The 27,800-nt window shown below is 41.8% G+C and overlaps 1 protein-coding gene across 1 annotated transcript; it reads left to right on the forward strand.

The window, feature by feature from the left end:
- Positions 1–148: 148 nt before the first annotated feature.
- Positions 149–23,023, forward strand: GTF2H1 (general transcription factor IIH subunit 1). Its single transcript, XM_069857697.1, has 15 exons — positions 149–298; positions 4,267–4,435; positions 6,183–6,375; positions 7,578–7,740; positions 9,363–9,456; positions 10,164–10,313; positions 11,505–11,584; positions 12,860–12,990; positions 13,997–14,084; positions 15,306–15,394; positions 15,868–15,985; positions 16,816–16,906; positions 18,330–18,445; positions 19,346–19,438; positions 20,299–23,023. Exons 2-15 carry the CDS (start codon positions 4,282–4,284, stop codon positions 20,383–20,385), a joined length of 1,647 nt encoding a protein of 548 aa, XP_069713798.1. The 5' UTR covers positions 149–298; positions 4,267–4,281; the 3' UTR covers positions 20,386–23,023.
- Positions 23,024–27,800: the final 4,777 nt, after the last annotated feature.

Below are 27,800 nucleotides of genomic sequence, written 5' to 3' on the forward strand. Positions count from 1 at the left end.
ACGGCCGCGTCGCTCCCCCCTCCGCCCGCTACCGTCATGGCGACGGGGGAGGAGCCGTCACGTGATGGGGCGCGGGCGGGAGAGGGAGTCGCTCCCCTGTCACGTGAGGTGGGCTCCCGCTCCCGCCCCGCGGCTGGTTCCGGTCACGTGTCCGCCTCCCACCACCACCCCCCCCGCCCGCCCCATGGCCCCGGCGGCGGCCGCCCGGCCCCCGTAGCGCCCGGGCCCCTCCCGCGCGGCCCGCCGGCAGCAGCCAGCGCGCCGGCCTGGAGCAGGCCCCGCCGCCGCCTCCCGCTCGGTAAGGAGCCCAGCGGGGCGGGGTGGGATGGGGGGGACGGTCGGTGGCGGTGGGCGCGTGTGTGAGCGAGTGAGGGGTGGCGGGGCCCTTCCCGGGGCCGGCGCGGCAACGCCTGCCGGGGAGCGCGGCGGGGGCGCTCGGCGACCTCGGGCCTCCGTGCCTCTCCCCACCGGTGTGTATTTAACGGGGGCGGCGGGGAGGTGGCAGCGCCACCCCGGCGCGGCCGCGGCTGGGGGGGGCACCGGGCTGTGCCCCAGCCCTTGGCCGCGGGCGACAGACAAAGACGTGTCCTCGCACCGTCTCCGCGGGCCGCGCTCGTCTCTGCCGGGAGCGGCGGTCGGGCAGGGCCCCTTCGTGCCCTGCTGGGGCCGTACCCCCCGCACGGGGCTACGGGGGCCGTTTTGCTTGCGAGGTAGGCGATGGGGAGCGGTGGGTGAAGGCCGCGCTCAACCCGTGAATCGCGGCTGCTCCCGGCCGCGTTTGCCGGTGTCCAAGCCAAACTGGGCTGTTCTGCTGAGCTGGGCTCCTCCGGCCGGCCCGGGGCTGCTTTACCGACTCCCGGTATACCCTCCCCCCAGCCCCGAGATCCCTGGGCCGTGCAGCCGAACCCGGGTGGCCCAGTTGCGCGGCCCTGTGCCACTGCGGTTCGGTCTGGGCCATCAGCGTAGTTATTCTTTTGCCCTGCAGGGAGGGGAAACCTTGCGACAAGGCCCGCATCAAATCTGTCAGAGCTCGCTTTCCATCCCGTGCCTACCCTGACTTGGGTTATTAAAATGTGTAAAGGTTTTCTTTATTTCTGTTCAGAGTTCCATGAAACCGCATGGGGAGAGGCTGGAGTAAAATGCTGGTAATGGAAAGTGTTCTGAGCAGGACTTATAGGAACAGAGAGGAGAGAAGCATTTTTTTAGTGCTTAGGAAGAGTCGCTGCATTAGCAGAAGGACAGCCCTTGGGATTTGGTGGTATTTCCATTTTCCATGCATTCGCTCCTGCAGAGCTAGGTGGGAGAGGGTTTCTAGGTAGATACCCAAACAGGACCTTTTGTTTTATGCCAACTCTGAAGGTTCTTTACAGGCCTTGCTAGTTGTAATCTACAGCTAAGATTACCGTCCTCGACACAGCCTTGATGACGGGTCCCCCTTGGGTTAGGGCTACTGATGATCCAAGTGCTTTTCAGAACTATTAGCCATTACTTCAAAAGCTCTGCTGTTGGAGAACTCAAAAACTATGCCTGACCTTCCTTTTCTGGAAGATACTTAAACTGAAGAAAGGTGTGTCTTTTGAAATTTGCAGCTGAAAAACTCTAATGCTATTTCTTTTAGTAGCAGATAAAATTGTCGTGCAAAGCTTTAAAATAAGATAATTTCTCTGTATGCATGTTGCAGTTGTTGCCCCTTTGAGCAGCAGTGTCATCGTTCCACTGTACTGATTCCTAGAAGCTTCAGTTGTTAAACATAGAGGTTGTGAGATTTGGACAGGCATGAATAAATATATCATTGATGCTGTCACCTTTCTGCATAGTAAGCCCTAAGCGTCCAAAAAGAAAATAAAATTACTAGTATGCTCTATGTGCTTAGGGAGGACATAGCCTTCCCCCCTGCAGTCAGTAGGACACCATCCTCATGCTTTTGTAGCAGCTAGGAGAGATTTCTATTTTGGAATTTTTCCTGTACTACTTGCAACAAGAAGCCATCTTGTTTTCATTAGTGAAAGACACTACCTTTCCTAAATCCTGATTATTAAGGGTTTTTTTTGATTCTTCCTTGTGTGCTGTTCAAAAGACAGCTCAGGGTTTTTTTCCCTTTTGGTAAAGCTTACTGTGCTTGTGAGTTATATCATCCTACAGCCACTGTAAATCACTGCATGAAAAAGGAAGCACCGTAATGACATAAATAAGAACAGCAGTGAGCTAGTGTGTTCACCCTCCTAGAAGGCAGAATGAGCCACTTGTGTGTTCACAGATTGTACACTGCAGGGTACTGTGTCAGAAGCACTGCAGTTTTAAAGGAGAAGTTACTGGCCACTGATTGGTGTCTTCTGTACTTGAAAGACTGGTTGTAGGTGGGTGAAATAGTATGGTAGAAAAGCAAAGTGACTTGCATCAGTATGAGCCTGGCTATGGAAGTGCTTTCTGTTTTCTTTCCATTCAGTACAGGTTTAATTCCTTTTCATTCTGTGGCTTTGCCTCTACTGTGTTTGATAATAATGACCTTAAAGGACTGTAAAGTAACAAAGGCAGAAAAAAAATCAGAATCCTTAGTCTTGCATATCTGAGGTTTCTAGTCTATTAGAGTCTGTGGCCATTTGCCTTTTTCCAGTAAGGCGCTGACGAGAGACTATGGACCCACAACAGGAAACTACATTAAAATGGTAGTGCAAATATCACTGAAAGAGAATAAGGCTGCTGGGGAGACTGCAATGGATTATGCTAGGAAATGGTCCTGAAATCATGCCATGCAGTTTTCTTTGGGAGAGAAGTATTAGTAGGGCTGCTCTGAATGTGGCACAGCGTGTTCTAGTGACTACTGCAGTGGTGCTGATGTGAAATCCCACATTCAGCTCAGTATCACTGAAGTCTTCGGCAAAGCTTTGGATAACTGAAATGAAGGAGCAAAGCTTAAGTGCAGAGCCCTATTGCTATTAAGTCTTCCCATTTAGTATTTTACTTAACTCACCTGGGATTATAAAACTTGCTCAAGAGGATGTTATGCTACAATCCAGATTGTCAGAGTGAGATATCCTGTGGTGGTTTTTTAAAAAGCAAATTAAAACAGTATCCGAATTTGAAAGCTTAGAATTATCATTTTGTGATGACTACTGGTAGCTCGGTAACTGCTGCAGGTTGCTGTTGAAGTCTGAAGCAGGCCCCAGCAAATATTAGGGGTACTCACGGAAAGGGTCATTGGGCACTGGAACAGGCTGCCCAGGGAGGTGGTTGAGTCACCTTCCCTGGAGGTGTTTAAGGGACGGGTGGATGAGGTGCTGAGGGGCATGGTTTAGTATTTGATAGGAATGGTTGGACTTGATCATCCGATGGGTCTTTTCCAACCTGGTGATTCTGTGATTCTAAAACACATGAACTGTCAAATGCTATTTGACATATCAATAGGAAAGTTTGTGATGTACAGAATAGAGAGTTGGACAGCCTAAACAGTTACATCAAACATGCCAGAGGTGTAATTTTTTGATAGGTATACAACAGTATGTTAATAGAAGCTACTTGTATCTGCGGTGTCCTTAACCTCTTGAGAAATTTAAGGCTGTAGGGTGAACCTGTAGAGAGGAATGATAGTGATTGCTGGGGAGAACAACATAGCAAGTATCAAAAGCCTTGTTGATGTCAGACTGGTGACAAAATTACCATTGTTTTAAACTAGTTATGACATTAGTCCCTTGAACTTTGGGGGAGAGGGATAGGAAACTGGGCAGCTGGAATCAAGCATACAAAAAGCACGACAGTAAGAACAGAAGTAACAGGGCTACCTTATCTTTAGCACAGAGAATTGAAAATTCATGATTTTTCACATACTTTGTATCCTTCCCTTTTCGGAAATGGCTTAACATCTGCCATTCACGCTGAAGACGGGAATTGCTGCCAAGTGCCAGGGGAGATTTGGAATTTGTCTTTGCTTAGCTTCAGTATTCTTCTGAACTTGAAAATCCAGTTAATGAATATCAAACTGAAAAATTAGGTTATCAGTTTAACTGTAAGATTTGCAGGTCTTTTATTGGAGTACTAGTAGTATCAGCAATAGAATTAGATGAATTTTTTAATAGCTGGCAGTATTATGTTTATATACTTGTCCTGATTGCACTGACAGAGTGGAGCATGTCTGTCTGGAATGTTTCAAAAATGAAGTAGACATTAACGAGTAAATGTTGGTTGCAATACTTCAATATAGATGGGAATAATGGAAGAGTTACAGCAAAAAAAATATTCTACTAATCAGCTCAACATTGTTTTTAATAGCTTCTCATAGCCACAATGGCAACGTCATCTGAAGAAGTGTTACTGATAGTGAAGAAAGTGCGTCAAAAAAAGCAGGACGGCGCTCTTTACCTTATGGCTGAAAGAATAGCATGGGCACCCGAAGGCAAAGACCGATTTACAGTCAGCCATATGTATGCGGACATAAAGTGTAAGTGAATACCTTTCCTGTTACAGCTTCAGTAAGCAGTATTTCGATAAACGTTTGAATACAACCCAAAGCTTGTTTCCCAAAAACACTGGTAGAAGAGGTAGGAAGGTTGCAAGGGCCTGGAGCTTTGACTAAGTTATTTTGTGTAGTAGCAGAGATTAGGACTGTATCACCAGTTTATTAAGGATGCTACTGCAGAACTTCTATAGCCCTTAGATGTTTAGTTATACTACGTTTACTATTAACTTTTGATAAATTTCTGCAATAAATTGAACAGAAAAATAATCTGTGCCATATGGTCATGGAGAGAAGGGTGTGGAGGAGGGTTGAGAAGGAGGGTCTAACATAGGAGCTATCTGGCATGTCACCTGTTAAACCGTGCGTCTAAAGCTGTTTCAATTTTTGTCTAAAATGAACCTCGCTGTTCTACTTTCGTCCAACAGACCATAGCGTCAGAAGTGCTAGCTTCTGTAGTTGGGACTAAGGGATGATATTCCAAATAACCTTTTGCTGTTGCAATAGGAGAATACTTGCAAGTCAAAACTGAACAGTAAATGTCTGTAGCATGCTGCCTTTCTGGCTCCGATTAGTGCTTATATTCCATGCTCTGTAATGCCAAAGAAAGAAAGTTATGTGTGTCCTTTGGTAAAGGTTTAATGATTATTGCTGTTTAAAGTCACATACAAGTACTGCATTGTCATCAGAAGTATGTGTGGTGAATCAGAACTGATGTGCTGTTTTCTTAAATATGGATGCAATAAAGAGTTTAAAAGCTCTATCCACCTATAATAATCAATTTTGGGAAGGTTTCATTTAGCTATTTATTTACACTTAAGCAGCTTACTTTAGATATATACAGGTATGGGCACTGAAGTCTATTGGAACATGGTCGTTTGTCATCTAAAATAATAAAAAGCGGGGGTGGTATTTGTGAATTTGTGATTTAGTGGCAAAATCTGGTTCCTGTCTCCCACTTGAACTGGAGAAAGGAGTAAGATTCAAAGTTAGGTTAGTGCCATTTGCAGTGCTACACAGAAGTGAGTTGCACAACAGTCCATAAATGTAGTTGGTCTGGCCTCTCCTCCCTCTGGTTATGAGAAAAGAAGCATGAGTTAGTTTTTTCTTATGAGTAATGAGGGTGTAGCAGCACCTTGGAGGCATTGGTGATCGACTTTGGGAGTACTAGTGGCTGAAAGTGCTTACCGCACCATTGGAACCAGCATACCTTTGCCGTCAACAGACATGCTGTTACCCACCCTGCATCTGCTTTCTTACCACTTTTCTTCTGTGGGAACTGGTCCAGCTAGAAAAACAAAAGGGGTTTACTTTTCCTTAGTTTGGCTTGCTGCACACACTCATGCAGGAAGAAATTGAAAGGGAGAATGAGGTTGTCACCTTTTAGCAGCAGCCTGGATTGTGAGGTGTCCAGGTAATGATAATCTAATTTGCAGGAGTTTTCTAATGGAGCATGTGAGGAATGCAAAGATGAATCAGGGTTCCTGAAATATAGCAGTAGCTATAGGCTACCGGAGTCAGTGCCTTATGTTTTAGAGAGAACACGGTGCAGGGCTCAACTCATTTAATAGGAAAACTGTATGTTCTGCTTTCATGGCTGGAATTCACACACAGGATGATGGTATTTAATTGGATGATGAGAATAACTGCTTATAAGCAAATACTCTAGAGAAGGGAATTTCTTATATAAGTTTACAGTCTGTTGCTAATTAATACTCTCTGTGTAATCTAGGCCAGAAAATCAGTCCAGAAGGTAAAGCTAAAATTCAGCTTCAGCTAGTATTGCATGCAGGGGACACGACCAACTTTCACTTCTCCAATGAAAGCACAGCAGTGAAGGAGCGAGATGCAGTAAAGGATCTTCTTCAACAACTGTTGCCCAAGTTCAAGAGAAAAGCTAATAAAGAACTTGAGGAGAAAAACAGGTAAAAGAGAGGGGGTCTTAAAGTTTTTGGGGGGTTTTATTGTTTTTTTTTTCTCTTACTTGTTGTGTATTTCTCCTAATTGTTATTGTGACATCATTAGTGATGCGGTGTTTACTTCCCTAGAAAAAAAATCTCTGCTTTGAATTTGGAGGCAGTTCTTTGAGACTTACGTAAGCATAGCACGTTGACTCTATGCTTGCATTCTCAGTAACACCTTACTGAAGTGTAAAGGCAGTCAGCCTGGCTGCACCCAGTCTGTTACCCCCAGTTACGAGATGAAGCACCCATCTGGCAGCCTGTCTCTTTAGTCTTAAGTATCCATAAGAAAAGCTGCTTGATTATTTTTTTTTCACCAGAAGTTCTCACCTTCCTTGATCTGTGATTTTTTTTTTTTTTCTTCCTTGCATAACCCCTTCCTCCCCAAATAATCTTTCCTGATGTTTTGTGTACTCAACTAAATTGCTAGGTATTTTCATTTATCTCACTTGAGGTGCAGTAGTTTATTTTGTGTTCAGGATGTTTATTCTAAAAAAATGCTTTGAGAAGACATTCAGGACCCAAGTCCTTTTCCCAAATGGGCTTTTAAGATACACTTGCATTCCTTTAAAGTGTTTGTGTTAAACCAGTCTTTGTGGCCATAGAGCATATTCTCTGCATCTCCTCAGATGAGTATCACTTCGTTCTAGCATCTGCTATGAATCCACTTGTTTCTGTTTACAAAGACTGTTCTAGCTTTGAACTTCAGTAAGTTAAAGCTACATTTTTGAAAACACAGGAGGATTGCTTCACTGAGCAGATCAGATTTTTACAGGATATCCCAGGGAAAAGGCAAGATGATTGTGCTGGAGCTCTTACACATCTAGTATTATCTAGTTCCAGTACTGAAGTGAGCACTAGGGTCTACAGCAGTGTTTGCTGCTTTGGCACTACTACCATGCTAGTTTCTTTGTTATATGCCTTATTATTCCTACTGTTTTCTAGCATCTAATGCTATTCTTTAAACATAATTTTAGTCCTTTCTTAAATCTTTGGAGACAAATATAGCTGTCGAGGTCGATTGTTTACACAATCTTGTTAAGAAATGCACAGCATTTTGAAAGAAAAGTTGGTTTCTGTTCCTTTTGTGAATTCACATTAGTTATGGAAATCCTACTAATTTATTCTGCAGCTTTTCAATTCTATTCAATACATTCTTTTACCAGAATGCTGCAAGAAGATCCTGTTTTGTTTCAGCTTTATAAAGACCTTGTTGTGAGCCAAGTAATCACTGCTGAAGAATTCTGGGCCAACCGTTTAAGCCTGAATGCAGGGGATAATTCTGGAGCACCTAGTAAGCAGGATGTGGGCATCTCTGCAGCATTTCTGGTATGTTGAACCTCTAACTTAAAGGACTTCAGAAAAACAAATTGAGGAAAGTGAGAGTTCTGCTCATGTACTTCATTCCCATGTACTTTAATGTTGTTCTTTCCTGGTTCCTCAACTTAGCCTAACATGTGGAGAGATATTATTGCAAGTGTAAAGGAGGAAAAAAAAAAAAGTAAAGATTTTACACAAATCTGTAGCCTCAAAATTTTATCAATTTAAGGTGCTCAATTTCAGCTTTAAATTGACAGTATGTAGGTGTTGTTTATACTGCTGCTCTGCCTTCTGTAAAACAGGAAGAATGGTCAACTTAGACACTAGATTATAGTGTATTTATTAACTCAGTAAGTTAAAAGAGTATCTGTTGCAGCATTGGCATGCATAAATGCAGTTGGTAAGACTTCGCCCACAGAAGTTTTTATTCCCTCCGCGTTTTTTTTTAAACTAGTACTTGCTCTCAGCTACTTGAAGAACAACTTCTGCATCTGAAAGCTTGTTTTATGTCTCTTCCCCAGCTTTCATTTATATTACCCCTTTGTAGAAACCATATTTAAGTAATCTCAATGCAATGTAAAAGTAATCTAGGCATAATCTTCAGATTACTCCCACAGAGACACGCTTCTGTTTCTGCAACAAAATGAATACCAAGACTGTTCCGCTGGAATCCAATTTCCACCTTTGTAATGGCTGCACAAACATCAAGGGCTTGGGAAGGAAAGAGTTGGAGGGAGTTGTTTTATGACATAGCTGATGTACCAACACTTGATTTTTTTTGCCCCTAAGAATCACCTAGTTCTTACACCTTAACATTAAAAACCAAACAAACAAACCTTCAAAACGAAAGCTTCCTTAAAATAACTAGTTGTGTTTGTATACCCTGCATTTGTGAAGAAGAAAACTTAATATATTTGTGTGTCCTAGTTCAAGTTAAAAGAACTGTGTGGCTCTACTCACAATGGGTGTTTCTATAGGAAGAAAGTGGTGCAAAAACTAGAATTCAAGTGTACAAAAAAAGGAAGAAAAGAAGGCATCATATACAGTCATGTACTTGTCCTGTTACTGAGAGTTGTATTGAGTGCTTGCTTGCTCCGTAGTTTCCTAAAGAGATCACTGAGGTCTAACTTGCGAATTCTGACTAAGGTTTACCCTCAATTTTTAAATTAAACATTATTTAACAATTACACTGAAATGGTTCTAGTGTATAAGGATTTATGGGTACACCAATTCATCATCATCACTGATTATTCATTAGCTGAACTGTTGAATGAATAATAAAAGATTAGGCATATATGGTAAGCATGCCTATTTTTACTTTGAAACAAGGATATATTAAACTGGACATACCTTCTTTTGACTGACAGAGTGTTCTTTGCATTTCATCTTCTGAAGCTTAGAGTCTTCTTGTTGAATCAACCCTTAAGTGACAAGTATAATAAAATAATGTATGATTTTTCATTTCTTATCCTAAAAATACCTATTTATGATGAAATATGCTATGGATTATTGGGGGAAGAAAATAATTTTATTTGCAACAGAATTTCATTACAAGATGCTAATTTTTTTCCTTCTCCAGTTACAGAAGACATTCAGACATGACTATTTTTCCTCTGTATGCTTTTTCTTAGGCTGATGTACGGCCTCAAACAGATGGCTGCAATGGTCTGAGGTACAATTTAACTTCAGATATCATTGAATCCATATTTCGAACATACCCTGCAGGTAAGATGGAGTTTTACCTAACAGATACATTCATTTAAAATTTTTACTGTCGTACTGTGTGAAGACTAGAGTGTTAGACTGATCCTGAAAATATAAAGGACATTATCTTCAATCTTGGGGATGATTTGCCTTGTTTGAGGAGGCATGGGAAGAAGCATGTGTTAAAACATGCTTTTGAAATGAAAATTTGATTTTGTTAAATGAAAAAAGTTTAACTTCCTGCATCATTGACCTTTTATTTTCTTTTTTTTTTTTTAATTGTGAGTAGATATTTGGCTCCCATGATACTTCCCTACTCAGCATTTCAATTAATTATTATTTTTCATGACATCTCCTTGGGAGGGAAAGAATCTCATTTTCATCATTCCTCGGCACTATATTGAACACTTAATACTGTTTCATTTTGGCCCCAGGTTAAAAGGACTAAATCTATTCTGAAAATAACTAGAACTCTGTCATATCAGACTTCTCGTGTGTGTGCAATTCAAATTAGAGAATTCAGACCACTGTTCTGTGCGTTTCTTTCCCAAGCATTAGCTACCATTGCAGGGCATAGAATTACCTGTAGGCTTAACTACTGCATTCCCTTACATTTAATTGGCATGAATGAAGGCAGCACTAGACAGAAAGGAAGCAAGCAAATACTAATGTAAAATACCATGTTAGGACTTGCAGAACAGTATAATCATTATAGTTTTTGTTCACAGTAAAAATGAAATATGCAGAAAATGTTCCGCATAACATGACTGAGAGGGAATTCTGGACACGATTTTTTCAGTCTCATTATTTCCATCGGGACAGGCTCAATGCAGGCTCAAAAGACCTGTTTGCAGAATGTGCCAAAATGGATGAGAAAGGTAAGCTTTTTGACTTTATTTCTGCAATAGGCTGCTACAGTCTCTGCTGTGTCATAGCACAACACTCAAGGTGTATCTAGTAAACCTAGCAAAGCTGAAGTCAAAAGTCTTCTTATGTCTGCTTATGGGGCATCTTGTTTATTGAACTCTAAAGTGTAAGCTACAGATTGTCATTCAAAGTCAGCTATCGCTTTGCTATTTTTCTTAGTATGTTTGAGTGCATTTATTGAAATAAATTAGCCAGTGGAAAGTGGTAGCACTAGAAATAAAATACTCTTCATTATAACTCATTCAGTGGTAGATCTGTGATAAATTCCCTAATATTATAGAAACATAGAATGGTTTGTGTTGGAAGGGAATTTAAAGAACATCCAGTTCCAACCCCCCTGACATAGGCAGGGACATCTTCCACAAGATCAAGTTGATCAAAGCCTCATCCAATTTGTTTTTGAATGCCTAATGTATGCTATCATGCTAGATTACTATGCTTTGCTATCAGTTACTATAGAATAATTGGGTTTACCAAAGGCTTTGTTTTATGATGTGTGCGCAATTTATAACAGGTATAGCTTTTGTTATAAATCAGCTTTTAGTAATAGACAAATATGGATCCTGTTTGAAATTTTTCAGAGGAATTGCCATCCCTGTCCTGTGTCGACCTTTTTAATATGAATTCCTAAAATATTATCAGACTTAAGTTTTCATTGAACTTTTGAGGTAGGTTTGTGATGATAGAGAAATATGAAGTCAAGATCACTTAACACAGTTCCTTAATATATTTTGACTTATGAAAGCATTCTATTAGGAATCCACAACCCTTCACAAGTAAAAGCCGTCACCAGATATGAATTACCGCAGAATTAAGGCTTCCCAGTTCCCACTCATACAATGTAACTGCATCTTCAAGTTTGTGGATTTTATACCAAACAATATACATTGATGTATAAAAGTTGATAAAAATGGCACTAATTAGTAGGAATAGCTTTTACAATGACTTTTAAAGTTTATTGCTCATTTTAAATGAAACTTTGAAAAAGGTTGAAAATTTTAGTCACTGTTATACTTGGGCATCTGCAGAACCTTTCTCTTTGCGTTTTAAAAGTTAAACATAATGTAATAATCCCACAATTATTTCCGTTTCTTTAGATATGGTTTTTCATGTATTGTTTTTTTGTGTTTTGTTTCATACAGGGTTAAAAGCAATGGTGTCTCAAGGAGTTAAAAACCCTCTGATAGATTTAACAGCTTTGGAAGATAAATCATTAGATGAAGTAAGTAGATGGCAAAAACCCCCTGATCCCACGACCCCCTTAGTTTTAGGAGAAAGCAGGTCCTTCTCCTATTAAAATAACTACAAATGCTAACTCTGGAACACATCAATGGGTAGGCTGCTGCAGTAGTTGGGTAGTCAACATTTATACGTTGTATATGTGTAAAGAAATGGAGGCTGTGCCTCTGGACCGATATAGCTGCCTTAGTGTGCTGGGTATGAAAGCGAGACTTCCTTTTTTTAAGAATTACTGTTTCACCTGGATGGGTTCTTTTTGTCTTAAATGGACTCATAGGGTTTCCTCCTATCATCTAGAAGCTGTGATAATGTACAGAAGAATAGCACAAAAGAGGAAAAAGTCTTTGCATTCATTCTGACATTGAACAATGCTGTTTGTTTGGTTCAGCTTAATTTTAAGGATGCTTTATACAGTTTTCTCTCTTTAGCTTTAAATAGCTTTTTTTGCTAAAAATATGACTAATTTGAACTATTAATTGCCTCCAAGTACAAATTAAAACAATTGTTATAAATGGTGTACCGTAATGTGCAATAACTTAAAGGTGCACTTTACAAAGGCAGGTTTAACTAACTTTTGAGTTGTAATTAATGATGCTGCATTTCTAAGTCATTTTTTAGGTTGTTAAGAGTTGGGCAAAGCTACCAGTCTGAAACCAGGCTAGGGATTTGTAATAGGTGTGTTTGAAGCGCTACGCAAACTGCCCTAGTTTTTCTTTGAGGCTGGTTAACTCCAAGCATGAAACTGAGTATGGGTTCAAGTCAGCAGCCTTCAGCTGCCTGGTTACTGAGGAACACTGCCAACATGAAGATTTGAGTTTTTTTTTAATTCCTAGTGATATTGCATCCTCCAGACAGGTGTCATTCAGCACTGTGGGCTGCTAGTGCCCCACAAGGTGTTAAGAAGAGGTCAGTGAAACAATTGCTAGCTCTTACTTGCCATTAATGCCTCTGTTTCATACAGGTGACCCCTAAATATTTTTAAGCTAATTCTGTTTCTGCATATAACAGATCAAGGTCTTATGAAACTATTTAACAATTTTTTCCTTATCTCAGACACCTCTAAAATGCCAAGTGTTAGCAGAATAAAATATAAAATGATGGTGGGGAGAACGCAGGAAAATATTGCTTTGGGTGGTAATGAATTATTAAGCCATAAAGTTCAGAAGAGTTGACTTTCAGGCTTCCTGATTTAGTGGAAAATGCGGAATTGTCCTTCTGGTTTTGGGGCAGAAGGTAGCTAATGTTGTTCTCTTTCTAGGGCTTTGGTGTTGCTTCTGTGGCCTCCACATCAAATGCCTCAAAATCCGCTAGAGAAAGTAGCAATGCTGCCATTATAAAACGCTTTAATCATCATAGTGCCATGGTCCTTGCAGCTGGCCTCAGAAAACAGTAAGTTTCAATGTTGTGTAAAGGCTTCTTTGTTACAAATTTTAAGGAATTTCCAAAACAAAAAGGCACTTTCAGTTACTCATCCACCCCTTTCTTTTAATTTTTATTAACTGTGTTTTGCTCAAGAAATGAAAATATCTTTAGTTTCCATTTTACTTAGAGTTTTTCAGAGCTGTCTGAGATGATAAATGCTATTTTTAGCTGAGTTTTTATCATACAAAGCAGATTAAAAAGGAAAAGATGTTTCTGCTGCAGTCCTTTAGCCTTGCCGAAGGCTATAAGAGGAGTGTGGTCTGGTGCAGGGAGTTCCTATCTCTTGCCTTCAGGGAGCAGGTCTGCTGGGGCTTCCTGTAGCGGGGTGCATGGATCTAAGTGAATGAGGAAGCTAAATGAGGCATGAAATGCATTTGAAGTGAAGTCTGCTTTACAGCTGGTTTACAGACAACCATTCGACCCAAATCCTACAGACTTTACCTGTGAGAGATCTTAATTAAATACTTTCTTCCATGTAGCTGTGCTCCCTCATGTTCTTCTGTCTTGTGCACGTTGAACAGTGGACATTAAACAATCTCTTGTGGGTAATATGTGTTTCTGTTTCATAATTCAGAAGAAGACAAAACAATAGCTCCTGCTCTGCAGCAGTAGTACCTCAGTGCTTCCATATCTATGCTAATACCTGGTTAGCATAAATTGATATGCAAAGTTTCCAATTTAAGAGTGATTTTGCTGTGTCCCACTTGCATTGTGGACACTACTATTTCTGAAGAGAGGGAGAAGCACCCTCCTCTGCTGTTGAATTTCCCCCTTGACAAACAGGTTTATTTAAGGAGTTGGTTCCTTTGATCTAGATCAACTCCTAGAAATGGAGACATAAGGGGAAAAAAGTTGATAAACGATATGTGAACATGCATATAAAATTTTTGAAATAGCTGTATTTACTTTGTCTCTAGCTTGTCTCTTAAGTAGCCTGTGAGGTGAATTCTTAATGCTGTTTCTCTATTTTAAGAGAAGCACAAAATGACCATTACAGTGAGACCAGCAGTACGGATGGAAACTCCAGGGATTCAGATTTCTTTCAACCACCAATGAAAAAGGTATAAAGTTAGCTGATGCAATTCTAATTGAATGAAACTGGAAGCTCTGTCTCTTGAAAGACTGCTGAAGGTTCCTTACTTGTTTGTGATGCATCTAAAGTGATACTTACATAGTTTGTCTTAGAAGTATATTGAATAAAAACCGGAGGAAGAAGCTTTCTGCATCTGTTAGTAAACACAAATAAATTACACTTCAAAGTATTGTTCTGGTTATCTCTTTAGTAGTGCCTGATGGAAGTAAGAAGTTTCCAACGTGCTTCTGATTGGACCCAGAAATCTGGTTCTTTTCATTCAGTGAAGTTCTATTATTGGTGTGTGTTGTACCCCATGCTATTTTTTCCAGGTGTCTGAAAACCTGTAGAGAACATCCATCTGAAAGGGATATTGGTGTTTATACGCCAGTGTTAACCTATCAATTGTATCATTTGTAGAAGGGATGATTTAACTGGCACATGGCAGCCTTTATCTCAGGGTCGGAAGCTAAAGTGAGATTAAACTGAAAGTGCAGTGATGCCTGGTGCACTGAAATATAGGCCAACAGCCTGTTGTAGACTGAACAGCAGCTGAAAGTAGAAGAGAGTACTGTATTTGCTATTAAACTGAACTGAATACTCTTGTTAGGGTTGACAGCCTAAACAGAAAATACTAAGGGCACTCAAACCCAGCATATATTGTGAGAAAAGGTTGTAGAATACATGTGTTGTTACCAGAACTGCAATAAATATGGTAGGAGTGGAAGAGTAGTGTGAGAGTAGGAGACTTCAAAAGTAGTTTTCTCATTGTACAAATCTGATATTGCTGTGCTGTTACCTCTCACTGCTAATGCTCTAGCTCTCCTGTCACCGAGGAGCTTGGGTAACTGTTATGGTTTTAGTCTTACACTCTTGTATGCCAGCCATTAAATCATTACTATTTCTACTAATGTGGAAGCAAAGGGACATAAATAGAGCACAAAGAATGATCTACATATAAGCAGAACATGGTTTAGAAGTGGCAGGGACTGCAAGTTTTGACCAGAATCTGCAGAAAAAGTAGTAGTCCAAGACCTTTGAATTGTACACTTTAAACAATACTGAGCTCCCTCTGGAGGGTAGACATGAACCATTCCACACTTTGATTTTCATTAAGGTTTTAGTAACTCTTTGGTACTTGAAAAAGAGCTCTAGAGGCATCAAATTGTGCCCTTGTTAGTAATCTATGTAATTGTTCGGCTTATTCTAGGTGAAACTCCAGGAGTCCATTGAATATGAAGATTTAGCAAAGAATAATAGCATTAAAACTATTGCACTAAACTTAAAGAAGTCTGATAGGTAAGTTGATAGGTAACAAATTATGCACATCTATTTCAGCATGTTCAGTCTCACCGGTCTGTCATGACAGCCCGCACAGAATCAGCTGAACCATCGATGTAACTTCAGAAAATAAATTATACCCCAGGAAAGAGAAAGGTTCCAAATGTGCATGTAGCTTACTTTAGCTTAGTTTCAGTTGAAAGTGGTGTGAATGCCTCCATTCTAGTGATATTCCCAGAACTAGGTGGCATAAAGATGCTTGCAGATTCAACCTAAATAAGCTCCTCCCTTATTCTGCTGCTGTACCATCCCAAACCCAGCCTTTTCCCATGTAGGAATGTATTTCACTTTGTCAATAATTAAGATTTAGATAGCAGCATCAACAGCTGCAAAGCATCTAAAATTAGAAACACTTTAAGAACTGTCCACTAAGTTTGTCCTCTGTTTTACCAACACTCTTATTAATACACTTCCCTTTTTTTACCTCACAGGTATTATCATGGTCCAACTCCAATTCAATCACAGCAATATGCAACCAGTCAGGATATAATTAATTCTTTTAATAGTATTAGGCAAGAAATGGAAGCATATGTACCCAAACTAACTCAGGTATGGAAGAAGACTCAAAAAAAATCCCTTCTTGATATCAGTGTCTTGCTTTCTATGTAATTTTGTCTCATACCTACTGGAGTTTTAAATTTTCAGGGTCAACTTCATTATCTCCAATAGCTTTTATGTTATTAAATTTATTTTTCAACTTTAGATGATGAGTTGTTTTGTTTAAAATCTAAACCACAGGAAGTTGAGTCATTGCTAATATTCAGAGTTACGCTCTTTTGAGGAAATGGTAAAGTTATAAAGTAGTAGAGCAGGACAGTCATGCAACATGAAGCAAAGGCCAATATTATTGATCCCATCCCTCAAATTGGGGATGTAGTGGTCTTAGGATGTAAGGAGGTTTATAGCTGAATGGGTATTTTACTCCTAAATGCACTTGGTTAGGATGTAGATCTTGCTGTGGGCTGCACAGAAATGCTGTCCTGACAACTGGAGGGCAGCATTGCCATGTAGCCAGTCTCCCCAGCCAGTATCTGAACTTCTGCTGTTAGTAGATCTAGATTTGGCCCTAAATAAAGCAGTCACAACTGTGAACGTGTCACATTTCTGTATAGTCATTCCCTGTCTCATTTCAAAGTAGCTGCAGAGCCAGTTCATGTACTAGGTAAAGAAAAGTGGGGTTTGTTCATAATTGAGAGCTTTCGCTGATAGTAAGAGCCACAGTTCTTAAAGGCACTGTAATCCTGGAGAAATGCAGACTCTTTATCAGAACTTCCATTGTATCTGTTGTACTGTATCTTTGCTGTTGGAGTTCAAATACAATTTATTTTTCAAAGATTTTGTTGGAAAAGTGATCTGAAATAATTTTTCTCTCCCTCCAGGTTCTTTCAAGTGGTGATGCTACTAGCACTATTGCAGTCCTGTCACCTGGAGGAGCACTTATGCAGGGTGGAACACAGCAAGCCATAAACCGTAAGGATTTAAGAGTTATAATACTTTAATCGTATCTTATTGTATTATACAGCAGTACCTGGCTTGCTGTTTCATCTCCCTCTCAGAGTATCTTACAGTGATGAAGGAAATTATGGAAACGTGTAGCTGGAGTAATACTGGGTTGCAGTAACAAAAGAAAAGCAACAACCCAGCCATGCAGTGCAGGTGGTAGTGGCTATACCAGTGCTGAGGCAAGTGGATGAGAGAAGATTTTACAGAGCAAGTGATGAAGGATGCACATGATACCTAGCCCTCTTACAAATAATGGGGGTTGCTTGTTCAGGATTTCCATTTTTGGACTTTTTTTCTGTATTTTAGAAAATAAAGGCATATTCTGGGAAAGGAGGCGGGGACTAGATCATTGTCTGGGACTGGGTTTTTTGCAGCCTGCATTTGAGATCCGCAGCTTGCTGTGAAAAAGGACAGCTTTCTTGGAGACTGCAAGGGCAAAACAGACAACCCCTTTTCACATCTCCATTCAGCCACACCTTTCCGTGTTGTCACGTTCCTGCCAGTTTGAATTCCCTTCCCTTTTGTCTCACAGCCAATGAATCCCTGTTTTCACAAGGCAGAGTTTATAAGAGTTTTCCAGTTTAACTTGTGTTACTTGGTCTGAAGAGCAGCAGAAACTAATTCAGACAGCTGAAAAAGCAAGTATGAATTCTTTGTGGTACTGAAAGAAAAGGAGTGAGCAATCAGTAGTGAGGCTTTCTTACCCATCCCAGTTGTCATACTGGGTACTACACTCCACTTCTTTTCTTCTTTTTTCTTTCTTAAAAACAGCCTCATCCTGGAGTTTGCTGTTTGCTGTTCACTATTCAGTTCACTGTGCTCCTGTCAACTTCATTACTGCTCGCGCTTTTTTCCTTTGTTTTTTTCCAGTTGTGGTTCCTTCCCTGTTCTTGAACCCTGTTGTGCTTTAAGAGTATCTGGGATACAGTTCCTTATTCCTGGCTGGATTTTTCATCTTCCACATGCTGTGACTGTATTCTCACTGCCAGTGTAAGAGAGAGGGGAAAGCTTACAGTATCCACCACGCATCATTTAGCACTGTGCTGCAAGAACGAGGTGCTGGACCCAGAAGCAGTACTGCCACATTGTTAGAACAATACAATTACACTGCTTCTAATCCTGGACTAAGTTTGGTGTCCATTCTTTGCCTGGCAAGGTCTTTGTGTATAATATACAAGCTTCCAAGCGTATCGCCATAAATAGAAGCTGACCTATTTAATAATTCTGGTAGTCCTACTTCAGGTGTGAGGCACATCAGTGTTCCCTCCCAGCCAACCTTGATGTGATTCTAGTAGACATGTATATTGCTGAACTCCTTCATTAGCCTTACATTCGCATTTTTTGTATTATAGTTTTGAGTGATGTGACAAAATCTTTTTCCCTGTTGCAGAGATGGTGCCAAATGATGTTCAGTCTGAACTAAGACACTTGTATGTGGCAGTAGGAGAACTGCTACGACACTTCTGGTCCTGCTTTCCTGTTAACACGCCATTCCTAGAAGAAAAGGTAAGGGAGAGCTTCCGAGTGTGACCCTGGTTATGATGTGGCCAGATCACAGTTTAGAATCACTGTCGTTAACTTGAAGTATAGAACTAGTACATGTGCTTTAAGTCAGTGCAGCACTTACTCATCCCTAGAACTGAAGGTCACAAAACAATGCAAAACATTACGTTTTCTGGCAATTCTGCTGGTGCTACTGCCTAAAATCGTCCTTGTCCCTTCATGCCTGTTATCCCCCTTCAGGAGACGCTGCTGTAAGCTAGTTTCAAACAGAATGGTCAGCTATATTCCAGCTGCAGATTTCTCATTTTAAAACGCACAAACTGAAGGTGCCTTTCCCAACTCTAAAACAACCTCTGCAGCGACAGCTAAGAGAATGTTTTCCTTCTTTTTCTGTCCACTGCAAAAATCACTCAGTCAGAGCTTCAGAACATACACTGCTTTTTAGAACTAAGTTGCCTTCAAGAGAGATGTCTCTCTATGACTAGGTATATGATTTTAACTACTTTCCTGTCCCTAACATTTCTTCTGACCTCACGGATCACCAAGATAAAAATTTGCCTTCAGCTATATTGGATTTTCTGCTGTAAAATGTGACCTTAAAATCCATGCTTAAAACAAAAGAAAGATACTTTTGTGACTATCTTATCTATAGTATTTACTGACAAGTAGTAATGATCACAGTGGCACGCTGTGCTTTCAATCATATTATCACTTCCCTCAAAAATAAGCATGCACTCTAAAAGTTGTTAGAGACTTTAGAGACTGATACCTGAATAACATCTCTTCCTCAAACCATACATACTTAGAGTAGCCCCCAGAACAGGGGTTTTGAGGGAGAACAGGTTGTTAATGAAGTGAAATTATGTGCAACTGATTATAATATTGCTTTCTGTCTCCTCTCAGGTTGTGAAAATGAGGAGCAACTTGGAAAGATTTCAGGTTACAAAGCTCTGCCCATTCCAAGAAAAGATTCGGAGACAGTATTTAAGCACAAATGTAAGGGGAAAATACTCTTTAATTACATGGGTACATATTAATAATTTGATTTGTAACAGTTGGATGGTGGTATCTTTGTTACTTCTTGTCCTTGGGCATTTTAACTTTCCTGTTAACAAGGAAATGGGCTGAGGGAAATGGGGTGCGCAGTTAAGCATGTGCGCTCCCTGTGTAACTGGCTGAGTAATGCCAGAAATCGTCAAGAACTACAATTTGAAATTACTTGAGTGAGACAACAGAACAGGGAAGTCATATATCAATTTTTCACTTCTACCATGAAATAGAACTTTAGCAGCTTCAAGACTGTCTCACACTATGTTAGACTTGAAGTGGTCACAGGCCAAATAGTGGAACAGAGAGCACAATCTGTTGTCACTTCCCTGTGACTTTCTCAGCTTAGCAGCTCCCTGAACCACTCCTTCTATGGGTGCTTTGCAGTAGAGCCTCGGGGTCCTTTCTCTCTTTATCCTTTGTACCTCTTAGATTTTAGTGTGAATAAAAGGAAGAAGCCAGCTGACTATCTGATAATCATAGAATCATAGAATAATCAGGTTGGAAGAGACCTACCGGATCATCGAGTCCAGCCATTCCTATCAGTCACTAAACCATGCCCCTCAGCACCTCGTCCACTCGTCCCTTAAACACCTCCAGGGAAGGTGAATCAACCACCTCCCTGGGCAGCCTGTTCCAGTGCCCAATGACCCTTTCTGTGAAGAATTTTTCCTAATATCCAGCCTAAACCTCCCCTGGCGGAGCCTGAGGCCATTCCCTCTCATCCTGTCCCCTGTCACTTGGGAGAAGAGGCCAGCACCCTCCTCTCTAGCTGTGACATTTTTTTTCCCCCCCTCTTAATGTTTCAGTTGACAAGTCATATAGAAGAGATGCTGCAGACGGCCTACAATAAGTTCCACACGTGGCAGTCCCGGCGTATGCTGAAGAAGACGTGAAAATGCATGCTGTACAGGTTTGAGAGCAAAATCTGCAATAGGTATAGGAGTACAACCTAGCATATGTGCAGATCTTATAGTTGTTGCAGGAAGACCTGCGAGCTGTGAACTTCTGGAAATGATGCTATCAGAACTTGCACATTTTTGAAAAAGAACTGAGATTAAACTTGAAAACTAGGGAGAAAAAAAAGGAAGAACCAAAACAGAAGAGCTGAGGTGCAAAAATATTTAAAGACACTGTTTACCGCAGTTACTCAGGAACTGCTTTTGATTTGCATAAAGAGCTGCTTTCAGAAATAAAAAATTTAAAGAGGGTGTATTAATAAAATCTGTTTTTCTGTCTATTTTTTTTTCTAAGAAGTGTATGGCACAGGGTAGAACTCAAAAGTTTTTCCTTCACTGGATGCTGACATTTTATCAAATTCTGTTTGTACTTTCTGCAACAGTTTAAACAATGATACTTTAAAATACAGCTGAGACTGTTTTTGCTTCAGACATCTGGGAGGCTGTAGCTGTCGGAAGGCAAACTTCTGCCATATGTTTCCCCACCAAGTGGGAGCAAGAAACACTGCACTGAAAGCTGTTGATGGTTTGGGGTCCCTAGAGGCACATGGGGGCAAACTTTTGCCTGAAGTCTTGTATTTTTATGCAGAATATTTTCAGCCATCAGTTTTGCATGTTTTCCTTTGAGTGCAAGTGTGTGCTGCTGCAGTCTTTTTTTTACGGTGGCATTTGTTCCGAGGAGAGAATGCATTTTTAACAATGAAATTAAATAAAGTTTCTTACAAAATAAGTCACTTATTTTCAATTCTTAGACTTTTTTTATTTCTTCTCCCAAGTCTGTTTTCCTTCGCTCTTCCCTTTTGACTGTTACACTAATTTTGGCGAATTGATAATCATTGCAAAGAGAAAAATGTGGGATTTACACAACGTCCATAGATATTGGAAATCTGTGCCATACTTTGTTCCAAATCAGTTCACAGATTCAGACCAACTTGTCTTGTATTAAATGTGACTTAAATACAAAGTAAGCCTATTTTCTATAATATATGCAGTTTAATGACATCCTCGTATTTTGCTGTCATCTTGACTGCGCTGAACCCCAGGGTGGGCTACTGAGCTTTTTTACTTCTGATTAGATGTGACTGTTGAAGTATAAGATACATTTACTACAAAGACAAATCAGAGTGACGATACATATCCAAAGCAAGCACTGCTGCGTTCAGTGCAGCAGAAGAAATTTCCAGCAGCCTGTGGGATGGCTCAATACTTGATGTTGCTGCCATTGGTATGATGCTAGGATGTTGTTGGGCAGAGGATTCTTGCAAATTCCTACCAGGGAAAAGATGTATGTATAGCAAAGTCTGTGCTTGTTCTGTGCTGCTGCTCCAGTTATGCAAGGGTTTTTTTTTCTTTAACTGATGCATGGAAGGCAGCAGCTTATTTTTACGCAGTGTTTTTTGGGGTTTTGCATTATGCTAATACTTTGGTAAAAGCTGAGTTTCAGTTAAATGTCACTGCACCAAAATTCTGTTTGGAAATGTATGCATATTGATAAGCCTAGTTTTCCTGTCTGCTTTTGCAGACAGATGCATGATACCTGCTCTGTGATGTTTATGTGGTTCTGCTACAAGAAATGACTGGGCTCAACAAGGGAGATGCCCATTATTTTTGACAGGATGAAAATGTCACTAGGAATAAACAAACAAATGTACGTACAGCATTTGGGGGGCTGAGGTGCACATCTTGTCAAGAGTTACCTCTTGTGATAAACTGTTTCTCTAAAATTTAGGCTTTATTAAACCTAATCCTCTTGTAAGTGCAGGCAGCTCCCAGAAAGAAAGGGTAGATTTGTTCTCCCCCCTTCCAGAGCATTTCATTTAGCAATTCTGCGGCCAAATTTCAACTGTTCAGTGAAAGTTATAACACCTTTCATATCAGAGGGCTAGGTTCCAGAAAATGTCTGATTTATTTATATTCTAACTGTGCCTGAAGCTATGAACAACTCATTTGAGTATTAGACTGCACTGAGACTTCATTTAAAAAACCTCAGACAGGAGAGTCTTGAACATGGAACTAATTCACTTTGAGTCAGTATTTATTATTCCTGGAAACACTGGGCAAAACAAACAGTCAGTGCAGTGAAAAAGTTTTGGTGCATCACAAGAGCATTTTACAGTTCAAAGGACTGTTGTTTATAATTATGGGGGATGGTGTTGCAATAGCTTTAAATTATTATAGTGGCATCAGGCTATCAAAATGTACCTTAATTAATAGAATGGGTGGGGGGAGAGGACTATGATACTAAATTCAACAGTTTTGCCTGCAGACTGTACAGGCAAGGCTGCTATGCACTTCATGTTGCTTTTTCAGGTATTGTGGCAATAAGGCACAGGCCCCTCCTAATGTAAGGGAGGTAAACTAAATATTCTTTCTTCTACATTGTGTTCCCCTTTTCTGTAGCACGGTCCAAAACCCAGATTCATTCCTTAAGTTTTGAAACTGAGTCTTCATGCATTATATTACTATTGGAATCTTTATACTGACTTGTATTTTTAATGAGAATTCATAAAACTTGTATCATTGGCATTGATCTAAGATTTGTAGAATAAACCCTACTGAATTCTAAAGTCAAGTCTTCTCTAATGCTTAGGCTGTGTTTTCTGATGTTGAATTAAATCCCGAACAGGCTCCATTCAGGTCTGAATTGAGCGCTAGCTCAGCTGGGTCTTCATGCTGGTAGAGGAGATCAGGAGCAAAGGGTTTACAATACAATTACAGTCAAATTATTTCATTTTTAGGTGTTGAGAACTCTTTTGGCTGCACAGGGAGCTTACACCCATTACTAGTGCTGCTGTCCTTGTTCCTGATGATACAAAAGCCAGTTTAAGTCTCGAGGGATTAGTACTCTGCTTGTTCCATATATTGATCCAGCAGCTGTTGGTTCAGGAGAGCTGGACCGGCTGCTTTGTCAGCCATTCAAATCCAAGCTTTGCTGGTAGTGGAGGTAGCCTGTGAATTTCAGCAGATGAAAATACTTGGATGCAGCACAAAAAGGCTGGGCTCTTTCTCGCTCAGCAGAGAGCTCTACCCGAGTCAGGGACAGGAAGCAACTTCTTTCCTCTAGAGCCGTTCCTACAAGTAGTTTCTTGCATGATCAGAGAGTAAAAGATGATATTCGGCATCCCAGTGTGACAAAGCACTAACCAAGCCCTTGTGCTTTCCCAGATGGGTGACTTTCCCCACCACCCCTTTGTTTAAGCTGCTTTTTTTTTTTACAACTGTGACTGACTGTTTTCTTTTACTTATACTGCAAATACATCCTTGCAACTTCTATCATGGGGTACTATTCCTAGCTAGAAAGCTTACGTTATCCTTTGCCAGAGCTCCTATTGAAGAGCTGCTTTACTGAGAAGGTTACTTGTGTAAGCAGGGGAGGTGGCAACAAGAAAGCCCAAGATCCAGTTTTCCGCCCTCCCATCCTATTTACTTTTCTTAAAGGAAGAGGCTAGCCAGGCATCGGGACTATCTGGAGTCTCTTTGGATCATTTGCCTTGCAATACAGTTTCAATGTGTGAGCCCCAATATGCTGAACCTGTTTCCAAGCTCTCCCTTACCTTACAGCAAGAGGTGGAGCTCAGTCTAATGGAAAAGGGCAACTTCGGTATCTGACTGCTATTCAAACGATGTCTAGCATTCATCCTCCATGAACTCTGATAACCAATGGCAGATGTGCTCCTGTAGTACATTTTAAAGCCTAGGGAACTGTTGAATTACCCAACACAGTCTCCTGGATCTTTTTCAGGGCACTGCATTTTACCTCGGTTACCTCTGAACACATCATCTCCTCAGTAGATGTCCGAAGACCTTGTCTGTAACACTGAGCAAAAGAATTCACCACTCTCCTCAATAACATCCTCGACAGAGGATAACCTCTCGGGGCTCTTTTGGGTCGTCTGCTGTGGAAGACGAGACCCAGAAGCACTAAATGGAGCCAGAGCGGTTGATCAGACTGAAGGAACAGTTTGGCCAGAAAGCACAGTGCCTGCTGGTGGGCACAGACCAGAGCCCAAATGCCCCAGGCAGCCAGCCTGGGGGCAGCGAGCACCCTTCAGGCAGCCCCAGCTCGCTCATGGAGGGAAGGCGGTATGTTTGCACCTCTGCTTCCAGCAAGGCCACACAGTGCCAGCCGGCTTTTATTCAGGATCACAGCAGGGTGGCAGGGCGCCACAACAGTGATGTGAGAGATGCCTTGAGGAGTAGCCAAGGCGGGGACTAGTTCCTGACATTTTCCCATCCCATGTGCCCACAGCTGCTGTGTTTCTCACACAATGAATGTCCCCATCCCTTCCAAAACCCTGACAGTCCTCTGGTCTTCCCCACGCAGAAGTCTGTACACCCTTCATCCTGGTAAAGCCAAACTACTACAGTAGTTCAGATAGGTATCAGCACATCCCCAAGGAAAAGAATATTCTGGACCTACGCAGACCCTGTCCTCCCTGCCTGCTAGGATCCCGTTTAAGAGGGTTGCTTTGTTATTATCTTACCCGCAAACCACAATCTGAAACTTTGAAAGGCAGTAACCCTGCTGAACGTCAGCTAAACCTGGACAGAGCTTTGTTCTTTGAAGTGTCAGCATCCTCACAGCCCCACTCCATCCCCTTCCAACCCAAATTCATTCACAGGCACATGGTGACAAATAGTCACTTTATTACAGTTACTGCACCCAGCAGAAGGATCCTCAAACACCACTGGCTTCCACACTTCCATGTGCTGCCCTCCTTGAGTGAGCTCCTGCTCTTGGTGCTCAACCCCCGTGACTGCCCATCGCTTCTTTGGCACAATGCTGTCTCACCACACTGACACACCAAACCCCAGCACCTTGTAGCCTGGGAATCCCAGATGCCTCCTGTATAACCTCCCCAGGACTCGGCTGCTAACACGATCTACATGCACCCGCAGCTGCGCATTTCATCCCCTAAACCATAAGGGAAAGTGTCATCCTGCTCTTGGCAACACTCATGTCCTGCCTTTCCTACCCTACCAGTCCACATGATCTCAACAGGTCCTTAACTGCAAGTTGTGGAGAAAATAGGGAAGGGTTTGAGGATATCCAAGCTTAAGCTTGTGTTAAAAATACAAAACCCAAATACTCTGGAAATTGGCTAGAGATGACCACACTTGCAGGGGCAGGAGCTGCCCCTCTCTCTACTGCACAAGGAGTGTTGGCCTCAGATGGGACTTCCAGCCCGCTGCATGAATCATAGCAGCATGTTCACTTCCCCTCAGACCGAACCTGCAGCCTCTCTGCCTGCAGCTGATGGGCTGATCCAGATAAAAAAGCGTTGATAATTACTTTACTTGACGCATGGTGTGTCCCGTGATCAGAATTGACAACTGATGCAACGATGCCATGGCAGCTACTTCCCTGTAAGCACTCCCCTGTTCCCACCTTTGCCCTGCTTCTGCAGATAACATGTTAAGGAAATAAAGTTGTAAAGCCACGTGCTTGCAAACTGACGAGCTCTGAGCTGGGACGTGGCTCTGCTGCCTGCACAGGCACCATGCTCCCCTCCCCTTCCAGCCACGAGCTGATCATCAAGTGAAACAGCAGCAGGGAGGGACAAGGAAGGACGCTGGCATCAGGGTGGCTGGTTCTGCCCGGTGTGCACTCAGGGGCAAAGATCGCCCAGCCAGAATGCCAGCCGATAAGCACCAAGCGTCCAGTTCCAGAAGAGCAGGGCAGATAAAACGTGTCTGTGAGAAAAAGCTTTACAGCAGTGCACCTGTGTGCCCTCAGCATGCTCTCTATGGGGACATTGTCACCAAAAGCAAAATGCTTCCTCTTGCCCTGCTGGGCTTTCTGCCTTCCTGACCCTTCAGGCGAACAAATCTCTCCATAAGACCTGGCACATGCTAGTGCACACCCTGCCATGATTCCAAACAGGAATTTCAGGAATGCAATTGCTGACACTGTTAAGGTGAGCATAGTAACAAATACACCAAGAATTGTAGCTGGAATATGAGGAGGTGGCTGACTGGTTGAAAATGGTAGAACTAAGATGAAGGAGACCTCATTAGTAATTTATGAATAGCAGCAAAGTCTAAGTACCAAGTTAAAAGAGTCTCAGTAGCAAGTCTTCTGTGTCAGAAGAAAAGGGGGATCCCTAGGTTTTACATGCTGAGCGGCTGAGCATGGGACAGACGTGGACAGCAAGGGTGCAATTATGGGGAGAGAAAGCAGTCCCTCAAAAAAAGAGGGAACAGGAAAGAGAGCTCAGTTGGACTCCAAATGCACTTCAAGAAGAGGTCCTGCCATGATTTAGAATTTATGTTGATCAAAAGCACAGTGAGTGCTATGAGATACCCTCCTCTCCAGCCCTCTAGCTAACTCAAATTCACTGAAATGCCAGATTCTGCCACTAGCTCCCAGCTGGCTTGTGCTATTTTACAGCAGACAGTGGAGTGTTTCTTTAGGGACCTCAGACGAGGATCCTGGGTGCTGCAGAAATTAAAGTCTATTTTCCATGGCTTGCCACTCCCTGGGGCACAGCTCCTCAACTTATCTTAACAAAAGCAAACATGTACAGCAGTCCAAAGACGAACACAGGAGTTACTACTAGATTTTGTGATAATTGTTCTCAGGTGATGACTACTAATTTAGACTGAGTAAACACCAACACACTAGTATGATAAATAAGAACAAGAACCAGCTGTCAGAGCTGTGATCCAGTCTTTAAAGGAGATCCTATTCAGCTAAAGTAATGGGAAGTAATGGGGATGTCTGGGGATTTAAGAGCAGTTTTTTGCCAGCGGGGAGATTTTCCCAGAGAGGGGAAAAATCCCACCTCTTTATCATGGTCCCCCCACACCAAGCACTCAAAATTAGTCCCAATTTCTAGACCTAACATCACAGAAGACAGATAATTCCCATTTAGATCTAGAAATGAGGATGATCCCTGGTTACAGCCAGCTCAAGGCACTTCCCGGCTGGAAATCTGGCAGAGATTACCTGTAGTTTCTTCATCTCTCTCGTGAGGACAGACTCTGTGGACACCAGGTTTGAACCTCAATCCCCAGACACACCAAGCCACACCACTGCCAGGCTGACCTGCTGCCAAGCACCCTTCACGCCAAAGCATATGGGGGACTGAAAAGAAACCAACCCCTCCAAAAACCTGTGTCCATTTCTGTATCAGCTTTGGATTCACTGGTGCTGGTGATTCTAGCCTTTACTGTGCTCTATGAGCAAAGAAAGGGAAACAACTGCTTTGTCACCTTTCTGTTTCCTGGACCTTCCTGCAGAAGCAATTGCCTTTTGTGGGACTGGGATGGGAACACAGCCTCAGGGCTACCAGCCCTGGGGAACCATGAGGTGCCTCAGGAGCATGGTTGGCAGAGCCTGGCTTTGATCC

The sequence above is a fragment of the Phaenicophaeus curvirostris genome, chromosome 5 (assembly GCF_032191515.1).
Source record: "Phaenicophaeus curvirostris isolate KB17595 chromosome 5, BPBGC_Pcur_1.0, whole genome shotgun sequence".
NCBI classification, from domain to species: Eukaryota; Metazoa; Chordata; class Aves; order Cuculiformes; family Cuculidae; genus Phaenicophaeus; species Phaenicophaeus curvirostris.